Source organism: Chaetura pelagica, unplaced genomic scaffold (genome assembly GCF_000747805.2).
Source record: "Chaetura pelagica isolate M959 unplaced genomic scaffold, ChaPel_1.0 scaffold275, whole genome shotgun sequence".
NCBI classification, from domain to species: Eukaryota; Metazoa; Chordata; class Aves; order Apodiformes; family Apodidae; genus Chaetura; species Chaetura pelagica.
In genome coordinates this window covers 69306-81094 of record NW_009953486.1, presented here as the reverse complement: position 1 = coordinate 81094, position 11789 = coordinate 69306, and the positions used below count along the sequence as shown (strand labels likewise).

The 11789-nt window shown below is 54.9% G+C and overlaps 1 protein-coding gene across 1 annotated transcript in view; it reads left to right on the top strand.

The window, feature by feature from the left end:
- GMEB2 (glucocorticoid modulatory element binding protein 2) overlaps positions 1–8421 on the top strand; it is a 10479-nt gene extending 2058 nt beyond the window's left edge. Inside the window, exons 3-10 of the mRNA XM_009998582.1 lie at positions 1226–1323; positions 2044–2171; positions 3448–3551; positions 5246–5403; positions 6263–6334; positions 6853–6990; positions 7512–7634; positions 7784–8421. Of these exons, the coding sequence (XP_009996884.1) occupies positions 1226–1323; positions 2044–2171; positions 3448–3551; positions 5246–5403; positions 6263–6334; positions 6853–6990; positions 7512–7634; positions 7784–8421 (1459 nt within the window). The remainder of the gene's footprint in view (positions 1–1225; positions 1324–2043; positions 2172–3447; positions 3552–5245; positions 5404–6262; positions 6335–6852; positions 6991–7511; positions 7635–7783) is intronic.
- Positions 8422–11789: the final 3368 nt, after the last annotated feature.

Genomic DNA, 11789 nt, shown 5'->3' with positions numbered 1-11789 from the left:
AGCGCAGCTGCAGAAATAAAAGAACCAAACTGATGAAAAAAAAACCCAACAGGTTAAATTCTTCCCTTTTTCTCTTGTTAAACTGCCTCTCCTGTAATGTTTGCCTGTGGATGTGTTAGCTCAGAGTTACCTGCTCAACTCCTGTTGAGTTATCCATCACCAGGATATCCTCCATATCCTCCCAGGGGCCTGGCTTGTTGGCTGCTGGAGAGGTTGGGTAACATCCCATGGGGTCTCTCCTTCTCCAGCTGGGGCTGCCTTCAGCTCTCCCTTCTCTGAAGCAGCATCTCCCACATTACTCACCCGGTGAGGCGGAGCTGCCACCCACACCAGTTCCCTTCTCTGGGTGCTGCTGGGTTGGTGCCTGCCCTGGCAAGGGGAAGGATGCTTGGAAGCTGCAGTTCCACCCTGCAGCTGCAGGTTAGGAGGCCACAATGGAAAAACCAGTTGCTCTTGAATTTACTCATCCTGTGGCACCACAGGTGGCAAATGTGGTTACCAGTGAGTCACCAGGGCCATTTTAATTCACCCATGGTACCAAAACACAGCAGGTTCTGGGTTGATTTTCTGCTCACAGTCTTCCTTTGGAAGTTTATATGCTGAAGTGTGAAAAGTGAACTGGTTTCTCCCCCTGCCCCTGCAGGACAAGCTTCCTGCAGTAATTAGACATGGCTGAAAGCAGTTGCTTAGCCACCTATTGGTTAATATCGTGGGTACATTGAGTTGTAAGAGGCTCAGGATCGGGAGGGCTCATAGCTCATGTTTTGTTATCTTTGCTCACAGAGCCACTGTTTGGGACTGTCAGACTCCACTGTTCCCAGTGGCCCTGCTCCTGGGAGCATCCCGGGCACTGGGGACTCAGCCAGTCCATTGCCCAGACAGCAGCAGCACGTTTTGCACATGTTTTTTTCCCAGGGAAACCTCAGGCACAGCTGCCTGGAGCTGGCAGCGACTTCTGAGTGAGGGTTGGTGCTGACAGGACCCCTCCATCCCAGGGGGGGCAGCTCCAGGGGCTGGGACTGCCAGGGGGTGAGGCTGGGGCAGGGGCCCTGCTGCTGCGGGGCTCTCCCTGCCGACACGTGGAGCTGAGCCCCTGGGAACCAGAGCCTGCTGCTACCCCCTGGGGAAACGGAGTCACTCTGGAAGCAGCATCTCCATGGGGCTCCGGGTGTGGGGGTGGCACCTCCACGTGGCTTAACTCTGCCTCTCCTGCCCTTGTCTCCAGCGGTGACATAAACGAGGACACGCTGGAGACCGAGAATGCAGCTGCTGCAGCTGCTGCTGCCTTCACAGCCTCCACGCAGCTGAAGGAAGCGGTTCTAGGTATGTTCAGCCCGTGCCACAGCCCCTGGGTGAGCCCTGCCTGCTCCTCCAGCCTCGTGGGGCACAGCCCCGTGCTGGTGCTGCCAGGAGGGTCTGGGGATGCAATCCCGGGGATGCAATCCCTGGGGTACCAGGGGGAGCCCGGGTGACCCGAGGGAGCTGCAGCTGCTGCCCGTGCTGCTGCTGCCCTCTCCTGGTGCAGGATGAGACCCTGTGTCTGGGCATCGCTGCCTCCTGCCCGCCCCCCTGCCCCTGGGAGTGTCACTTGCACAGCAAACTCACTGCCTGTGGTGACAAGTAAAAGTGAGTTTCCTGAGCAAAGGCTGTGAGCAGCTGGGCTGGAGCTGCCTGGACCCCACCTGCCCTCTGAACCCGAAGGTGGGTGGGTAATTATCAAACCAACATCATGCATTTGTATTGAGAATGGAATTTTTTCAGCCCTGGCCCCTGACTTCTTGGATTTCACACACTCGGGGATAAATCTGCCCGGGCTGTTTTGCCTGAGGAATCTGGGTTTGGATGCTTTAGTAGCCCAGTGCAAGTGATTGGTGGCCACAAACCCCACACACCCCATCGTGCCCCATCTACATTTTTATTCTTTTTAAATCCTGAGCTTCAAAACTGCTTCATCACTCTGTCTGTGCCTGGGGGGGGGGCAAATCGGGGGCTGCAACTCATGTTTCTTTTTGATCTGTCCCTTCCTGTGTTCCCTGTGAGAAGTGAAGATGGCTGAAGATGAGGACAGTTTGGAGGCAGAGATTGTCTACCCCATCACCTGTGGGGACAGCAAAGCCAACCTCATCTGGAGGAAGTTTGTGTGCCCTGGGATCAATGTCAAGTGTGTGCAGGTGAGAGTAAAGGGTCCTGACATGACTTGTGCCTTCCCATGCCCACGTTACAAGCTCACCTGGTTTGTCCTGGTTTGCATGACCTTTGGAAAGCTGCTTTGCATTGGAACCACATCATGGTGGGAGGGGAGGAAATTTTCTTGCTATTTTGATCTTCTCAGCCAGGCTGAGCAATGCTGGCTGGAGAGGTGCTGCCTCAGTTTAACCAAATTGATGGTGAGTTTGAGAAATTTGGGCACTTCCAGTGTCTGCTCCACTTGAAAACTGAGAATTTGTTGATAAGTTTGTTGGTAGGGAAGCTACTGAAGAGCTTCTACTGTCTCCTGGATAACTGGTGGTTAAAATTTGCATGGATTCAGGGACATATGGTGGGTGAGGTAAGCCATGGCTGGAATTTGTACAGGGGCCAAAGGATGCCCTGCTGAGGGAGCCTCCTCTGGGCTCTGCTGCAAGGTGCTTTCCAAAACATGGTCCTTGCCCTTCGTAGGGGATATAGTCCTTGCCATCCCTAAGGCAAAGGACAGATAGTGCTGCAGATCAAGCTGCTGCCTAAAATCAGTTCTCTGCTTGCACCAAAGCCCACACACTGGTTCAGAGAAGCAGTTCCTCGTGCAGTAATGGTGAGTGAGCTCTGTGTTGGTCAACATGGGCAACAGAAAGAGACTGGACGTGGGAAATCCTCTCTGAGGTGGGCTGTAAAGCAGCTCCTCGGAGAACTGCTGGATTCTGCAGGCTGTTTCTAGGTCAGCTCATGGGTTGAGGCACAAGCTGGGTGTGCAGGGCGATGAAAGAAGGGGGAAGAGCTGGGTGCTGGTCGGTGCTACCTCCCTGCTGGGAGTGATGGTTGGGCTCGTGGCAGGAGCTCAAAGACCAAACAACTTCTTCCCTCGCTGGCACGGGGGGCAGCCTGTCCCTGGGCCCAGATGTCACTGGGGCAGCCCCACTCACCTGAGCAGCTCCCTGCTGTTCGTGGCACTTTGAGGAAACTGGGTGTTTTCCCAGGCATCCTGGGCTGGTTCAGCAAACTCCTCCATGCTGCACAAACCCCAAACCCTGGGCTTCCAGCAGCTGGTGCCCAACCACAAAAGCAACACTTGGCTTTGTTGGTTTTTTTAACTGAGTCAATGTTCTCTGAGAGGAAGTGTGTGTGTCAGCCACCTGGCTGGGTGGCGTTGTTTAATGGGCACATGGAGGCTGTGAGGACATGCCAGTCAGGCAGGACACACTCCTCGTGTCATGACTTGTCACACTGATGTTGCACGTCTGCCTCTTGCAGTTTGATGATCACCTCATTAGTCCCAAGGAGTTTGTCCACTTGGCGGGCAAGTCGACCCTGAAGGACTGGAAGCGGGCGATCCGGATGAACGGGATCATGCTCCGGTTGGTCTCCTCATTGGGTCTGCAGATCCTCCTCCTTCCTGGGGGATAATGGGGAGTGGGGGGGATGGGACAGACCCTTCAGCACAATTGTTTCACTGCTGAGGGGCAAATGTACCACTGAAGGTTTGTCTTAATAACAGCCTGGCCCCAGACGTGGCCTGTCCAGTGGCTTTATCCTCGTGCCTGGGGGATAATTTGGGGCTACAAATGCTTCCCTGCTCTGTTTAGGACTTGAACCACACTGAGTTCCCACCTGGCATAAGGTCACTGAACGTTTTAATAGCCAGTGGTTGTTGGGCAGTGGTGTCTGCAGGTCCTCAGTGTGACCTACCAAATGGTCACCAACTAACACTCCCATTGCAACATCTCTGCTTGACATCACTTTTCTCTTTTTTTGCCAAGGACTTATTTAAAGCTTATTTATGCAGGCACTTCTCTTCTCTAGTCTTAACTACAGTCATTTAATTCCTCTATGGTCTTCTTGAGCACCAGCCTGAGACTGTGATTTAATAAAAGTCTGTCACTGCCTGTAGGCAGGAAAAAGTGTCACCTCTTTCCCCAGGACTTGTCAGGGGGTTTGTACCCTTTTCACAGGGTGGCTCTGCCTTTGCCAGGGTTCTTCTGCTTTTCTGCTTCAATGCAGGCGTTTCCCATATTCCTTCTAAGCAGCTTTTGCTCAAATAGATTTTGTATAATAGGCTTATGCTTTGGCAAGGTGGGTCTTTCAGGGGAAAAAAAAGCCTTGAGGAGCGTGTGAAAGCAAGCCCAGCAAGTCATGGGAACAAATCTTGGGAAGCTCAGGTTGTTGGCCAGCAAAGCCTACGGATGCTTTGGAGACAACGTGCTTAAACTGGGAAGATGACATAGGCCAACATTGCAACCTCCTCTGCTTCAGCTGAGAGACCTTTTTTTAGTTTATAAATAGGGTTGTGCCCCATCTCTTTTTGAGGTGTAGAGGCAAAAAGGGGAGGAAGAGACTTTCTGCTGCTCGCCCTGGGCTGAGACTTCTTCCTTCTGCTGGAAGCTGCAGGTGTGGATGGTGGGAAGGTGGCAGGAATAGCAATGTCTGGGCTTTAAATGCCCTGAAGGCTTCAGGCCAGCAGCAGATCTGCTGAGAGCAGTGTGGCTTGTCCCTGTGTGTCTCCAAGTATGTTAGTTTTGCAGGGATATATCCTTAGGAAAAGCTGAGGTCCCTCTTGAGCTGCTGAGTCCAAGCCTAGTGCTCCACTGGCTGAGGAAAGGACTTTCTTGGACTAAGGAAATACATCCTCTCTGGATTAGACTTGGAGAGGAACCTTCTCTAGAGGGCTGAAATGCTACTCCCTCTCCTCCCTCCTGCAGGAGGTGGCCAGGAAGTGGGCAGAAACCAAATCTGCTCCAGTCCTTTACCACAGGTACAACACAATGGACTTTTTCCTGTCCATCCCAGCCTCCTGAAGGGCTTCACCACCCCTGGAGGTTGTTGGGCTTGTGCGTGTGGCCAGGACAGGACAGGCTGTAGTTGCTAGTTCGATTAATTTTTGACACAGGGGCACTTGCCAAGGGAAATTCAGACAGTTGCCTTGCCTGCTCTCCTGGCTTTTGCTTTTCTTTGGGGACTTTGAGAAGTTCAGGGGTGGAGGCTGCCAGGAGCTGCATCTGGAGCTCTGCTCCTGCTGACCTGCCTGTCCCTGTGCTTGCTCCCTGTCTTTCAGGAAGATCATGGACTCAGGAGAGCTGGATTTCTACCAGCACACGAAGGTCTGTTCCAACACCTGCCGGAGCACCAAAATCGACCTGACAGGAGCCAGGGTGTCCCTGAGCAGCCAGACATCAGCAGAGTACATCCCCCTCACCCCTGCCTCCGCCGAGGGTATGTCCAGCCCACCCAGTTGCCCCCCACACACTCAGCAAGGGCTTCCAAGGGTTACAGCACAAAAAAAGCCACGTGCCCAACCTCCCCTGATGGTTGCTTCTCTTTTTGGCTCTGTGGGTTGTTGTACCCTCTGCCTTCTGTCCCTGCTCTGTTGCAGGACCCTCCATAGCAGGTAGGCAGAGGTGCAATATCTCATCTCATTGCTCTCTAACCCAGCATGACCCCAAGAGTCTGGCCTCCTGCCTTCCCCAAAACTGTGTAGCTGAAGCAGAGGTCTGCAGTTAATCTGTAAGAAAACATTGCTCCATGAAGTTCCATTCTGTCCTGGCTTCTGGCTGGGCCCTGTGTCCATGGTGCTTGTCCTGGGAGGCAGGGACCAGCTCAGCTTTGGGTGCCTGGGGGGCCAGGGGAGGAGACTCTCCAGACATCCCCATCCTGCAGCCTGGAAGCTGGACAAGAAAGGATTGCCAAAAAAAAAATAATAATCAGACTCTAAATCTGTTTGACTTTTGCCCTAAGCAAGACTAGAGTGTCCATAGGGGGAATGGTGTGGGAAATGCTGCTCTTGGGCATCTGCTCTGCTGTGCAAGGGTTGCAGCAGTAATTCTGGGGGGGTTGCACTCCAGTGTGGAATCATCAGTGCTGCTGACACAGTGGTGGCTCAGGCCTCTCTGCCTGCAGCTCCAGGAGCTCCCTACAGACATGAGTGGTCCTGGGCAGTAAAAAGGAAAAGTCTAAGGAATGCTGCAGGGGAGTGCTTCCCTCAGAAACAGACTGTGAAAAAATAATACAGAGAAAAATCAGGACTTGGGATTTTTTTTTTCCCCTCCCTTTCCTTTTTTGCTGTTGGTTGCAGTGAATGGATCCCCAGCCACAATTACCATAGAAACGTGTGAGGATTCCAGCGACTGGAGCACCAGCATTGGAGGTACAGCTCGGGGTCCTGCTGGGCTCCATGCACCAGGGCAGGGGGTGGGGGGAATGTGGGATAAGAGGGGAATACCAGAGACAAGGAGCAGGACCCTTCTGGCCAGAGTAGCCCTGCTTGAGCCTCCACTGGGGTTATTTGCCCTGCCTGTGTGCGGTCTGACTGCGGCAGCATCACCGGGTGAAACTGTTTCTGAGCCCTGAGGTGTCAAAGTAAAGGTCAAGTACTTGGTGTGGCTCTAAAAAAAAAGTATCTGAAGGGTCATAAAATCATTCTTGCTCCTCTTGGGTGCTCTGAGCAGTGAACCTTTCTGTAGCATGGGTGTCCTGTTTGTGTGTGACAGGGTGGGGAAAGCATGTCCTCCTCCAGCTGCCCCTCCTTTGGGAACATGCTCTGTCCCAGTGCCCTGCACCTGCAGCCCAAACTTCACCCTTGTAGGGGCCAGGACTGGAGCTTGGGATCACCATTACAACCCCCTCCAGGCCTCTGAGCTTCTCCCTTGCTTCCTCTGTCTCCAGATGACACCTTCGCTTTCTGGCGAGGCCTGAAGGACACTGGTCTCCTGGAAGAAGTCATCCATGAGTTCCACCAGGAGCTAGTGGAGACCATGAAGGGCTTGCAGCAGCGAGCGCAGGACCCCCCGCTGCAGCTCGGGGGTAAGGGCCTGGCCGTGTCAGAGGTGGCTCGGGAGAGGGGCTTGGGGTTTTTTTTTTTCTCCTTAGGGGTGCCTGGATGACACTGTAGGGACACAGTTCATCATAAGCAAATCCCATTCCTGGCTGTTCCCCAGGCAGGCTCTCGGCTGTGCTCGGGGACACTTCAGGTGGCCTCAATTCCCCAGTTCCCTGTGCCTGGGGCTTCCTATCTGCTGGCTCTGGGTCTGGACAAATACTTGGCTGGGGAACTGAGGTGGAATTTAGGCCATTGGAACAATGATGCAGCAACCAGCTACTGTGCCAGCAGATTTCTTATCAGCCCTGCTAGGCTGAAGGGGACTGTTTATGCACTAGTGACCTCCTGCACTTTCTCATGTCTTCTCTGGCCTCTCACGTTTCCCTCCTGCAGATCTTGGCTGCCTCAGCTGAGTGTGTTTGCTCCCGCGTGGCTTTTTACCAAGTCATAAATAGTTTGCCCAAGGAGTTTTCCTTCCCTCAGAGGTCTGTGTCTTGTTTTTAAGATGCTGTTTTACTCAACAACGTAGTCCAGAACTTCGGGATGCTGGATCTGGTCAAGAAGGTCCTGGCCAGCCACAAGTGCCAGATGGATCTCTCGAGGGAGCAGTACGCGCGGGATTTGGCAGGTACGTCCTGGGACGCGCTGGTGCTCTCACCACTCGGGTTTGTGTTAAACTGGGGATGTTAACCCAGCTCCAGGCACTGCCGTGGTCCCGGGGAAGCTCCCTGGGAAGCTCCCCCCAGGCCTGGGCTGAGCCCGCTCTCCTCTCTCCAGCCCTGGAGCAGCAGTGTGACGAGCACCGCAAGCGAGCCAAGGAGCTGAAGCACAAATCCCAGCACCTCAACAACGTCCTGATGACCCTCACGCCCGTCTCCATCCCCACGCCTTTAAAACGTCCCAGGCTGACCAGGGCCACCTCGGGACCAGCTGCCATCACCTCCCAAGTCCTGTCCCAGCCAGCACAGCTCGCCGTCACCCCCGGGGTGCCCGTCTCTCAGCTCACCAGCCTCCCTCTTGGGAAAGTGGTGTCAACTCTGCCGCCCTCGGTGCTGGGGAAGGGCCAGTCCCAGCCCCCCGCCAGCGCTTCCCCGGCCTCCCCCCTGCTGGGAGGATACACGGTACTGGCTTCTGCTGGTTCCACTTTTCCCGGGACGGTGGAGATCCACCCGGACGCTTCCAACCTGACGGTGCTGAGCGCGGCGGCGGTGCAGGACGGCAGCACCGTGGTGAAGGTGGTGAGTCCCTTCCAGCTGCTCACGCTGCCGGGACTCGGCACGACCATCCAGAACGTGACTCAAATGGCTCCCGGCGGCGGCGGGAGCGCGGTCGTGACCGTCCCCTCCGGTGTCACCGGGGATGAACACGCCACCATCGAGGTGACAGCAGTGGCTGAGGAGGCGGAGCAGAAGTGAAGGGGGCAGGAGGCTGGAGGGACGCTGGCCGTGCCGCTCCGGGGGGACCTGCTCTGCTCCAGGACCAGGAGCCGCCCGACCAAGGGCGCGGGGTAACGAGACTCGTGGCGGTGGTGAGAAGGTCCAGGTCAGGGGGAAGGAAAGGGAAGAAGAAGGCGCCTGGAGAAGGGAAAGGTGAAAAAATGCTCCGCCCTGTTTGGTGGAGAGAAGGAGAGGAGAGAGAAAAAAGAAAAAAAAACAAAAAGGAAAGAAAAAAGCTTATTTTTGTATCAAGCTTCCCTCCCTGGTTTTTTAGCGATGCCATTGGAGCTCCAGCTCTGCCTCAGCTGCAGGCCTGTTGGAGGAGCAGGGCAGGGAGGTGGTGGCAGCCAAAGGAAAAGCTGGTGAAGCACCCAACTGGCTGCACAGGGCTCTGGCACAGACTGATGGGTGTCAGGAGCTGCTCCCTGTTCCCAGAGGGATCTGGGCAGGGAGAGGGGACCCTGGGAGCAGTGTCCGTGGGGTGCGTGTGGCCGTGGAAAGCAGGAAGAGGCACAAGCCCCAGGGGTGGCTTCTGCGTGTGGCTCTGGCTTTGGGGGGTGGAACAAGCAGCAGATCCTGTGAGGGTGAGGGTTGCTCGGGTCTGCTGGGGGGAAGGAGTGGGGAGAGAAAAACCCAGAGGGCTGGGAAGAGCTGTAACTTCTGAGGATTTAGGGTCTCTTTCTAGTTTTCTCAAAAAAAAAAAAGAAAAAGAAGAAAAAAAGAAATCCATTATTTTGGATTTTTCTACACAAACAGCAATTTTTTTTAAGCCAAGCCCTTTGGTTGTGAGGATCCTGAGCTGAACTGCAGGGCTCTGAGGAGTGTGTGCTCACTGCCCAGCGGGGACCCCAGGGCAGGGTCAGCACCAGCATCTCTCTGGGTGCTGCTGTTCCCTCCCTGTGGGGTCTGAGCAGCTGCTCTGGATCAGGGTGCTCGACCCCCCCCGGGACTCCCTTGACCCTTGGACTCCCTGTGAGTCTCCCAGCTGCCCTGTGCAGCTGCAGCCACGTTCACCCCATCTCTAGCTGGAAGGAGTCGGGTGCTTGAAGTGTTGGGGTTTCCACAGACCTGACCTGGCAGCAGCAGTGGCAACAGGTCACTTTAATGAGATAATAAATTGTGTTGTTTTGTTTGTTTTTTTTTGGAAGAGCACTGCTGGCTTCTTTTTTTCTGTGTCTGGTGGCTACAGCCAGGGGAGCAAAGCAGGGCTGGGTTGGGGCAAGAACATGCTTTTCACTTTTATTTAAATATAAATAAAAGTATTTAAATTCAGATAGAAAATTTCAGTGTGAAGACAGACAGTATGTGTGTTGCCTGTGCCTCCTTGGGGAGGGGGGGAAATGCTGTGATGCTCTGACTGAATCCTGCGTGGCTAAGGAGTATCTGAGTCAGGATCACCCCTGTGGGGGTTTATCAACCCCAGGGGACACAAGGGATGTTTTGTCTGTCTGAATCTAGCTGTGTTTGGGGGTGCTGGTCTAGTAAAACACTGGGAAAAGTTAATCAAGTTAAAACCCAGAGGGTTTGTTACAAGAGGACAAGAACAGTGGTTTGCATTAGGAGAGGGTGGAAGCAGGAAAAGAAACCTCTCTCTGCACTGGACCCTGCCAGACACGTGAGTCTGAGTGATTTTGGTGCTACCTCAGTGAGTGGGAGCAGCTTTATCCCAAACATGTTCATGCTAGAAAAGGATTTATTTTCTTTTTGTTGCAGGTGATGCTTTTAAATTTTTGGCATCCCCTGCCTGTGGTGTCCATGGTGCTTGTGGAGGAGATTCCAAGGGGACTCCTCTCCATACTCCTGCAGTTGGGTGAAGGTTCCTGTGTCCTCTCTTGGTGGCAGGAGCTGCTGTAGCTTCAGCAGTTGGGGATTTCAGGGGTTTTCAGCAGCTGTGCTCCTGGCACTCCATGACTTCTTCGTTTCCAGTACCAGCAGCAAAGTCAGCTCCAGGCACCCTGCTGTGCTGCACGTAAAATCCTGCCTGCAAAGCACCACTTCTAAATTAGAGAAGCACCCCAGCAGTTATGAAGCTGAGCCCAGCACTTTCTGGGGTGCTGAGCAGGGCCGGGGGTGTCCCTGGCCTGTGCAGAGTGTGCACAGGGCTGGCAAAGCCCAAAACCTGGCCCCATGGGTTGGACCTGGCTGCACCCAGTGCTGATAAGCACCAGCTGCTCAAGCTGTTCACAGCACAGTCAGGAGGAAAAGTGATTTATTCCTCTTAGGGTGTTTGATTCTGTTTCATTTTGGCTGAGCCTGAACCTGGGTCCACAGCTGAGGAGGAGGAGTCCTGTCTGATCGGAGGCTTTTCCCTCCCGGGCTGTTTGCTGATAGGACGGTCATTGCTTTGCTATCTCTGTGCTCGGGATAGGATGAGGAAGTGCAAAGGGCTGTGATCCCTCTGAGCCTTTTCTTGCCTCTCCAGTGTGAGCTGCTGAGCCGGCCCCGGGGCTGTGTTTCCAGCCCAAGCCCTCTGCTCCCACATGCCACGGTGAGTGAAGGTACCTTTGTGTCCATGGGGACACTGTCCCTGGGCAGTGCCAGGGGCTGGGAAGTGTTGGCAGCCCTGGGGAGCTGCAGGCTGAGCATCCTGCATCAGCATCTCTGCTTTGGACAAACCCATCCAGGTTAGGGGCTGGGGGTTGAGAGGGGATGGTCAGGTTGGAAGGGGTAGCTAGAGGGGCCTCCTGGCTCATCTTGAAGAGCATCTGAGGTGGCATCAGAGCATGGGGCAGGGTTTGTGGCATCTCCACGCTGGTGTGAGCAGTGCTGGGGGCACAGCAGCAGGAAGCAAGTGTTGGGGCAGGGCTGGCAGCAGCTCTGCTCTGGCTCCACATCCCTCTACCTGCCCTGGATACTATAGATGTCTTCACCAGCAAGGCACTCCCAGTGTGGATGTGCTTTGCCTGGCAAGGCAGCACATCCTAGGGATGTAAACAGCTCTGCCAGCAATAAAAGCTCCGCGGACAGATTTGGGCTGGTGAAATCCTCCCCTCCCTTTGCAGCAGCTGCTGGGAGGCCGTGCAGGGAGGTGCTGCCGGTGCAGCCCCATATCCCTGGAGAGAAGTCCCTGCTTTTCTCCGGGTTGTGGGATGATGGAGGCACGGCCGCTTCTATTTTCTCCTCCAGGCATCTGCGGGAGCAGCGTTTGGGGAAGATCAGCAGAGGCTCCAGTGCCCAAGCGCCCCGCGGGCAGTGCCCTGGTGCTGCGGGCAGTGCCCTGGTGCTGCGGGCAGTGCCCTGATCCTGCGGGTAGTGCCCTGGTCCTGCGGGTAGTGCCCTGGTGCTGCGGGCAGTGCCCTGGTGTTGCGGGCAGTGCCCTGGTGTTGCGGGCAGTGCCCTGGTGCTGC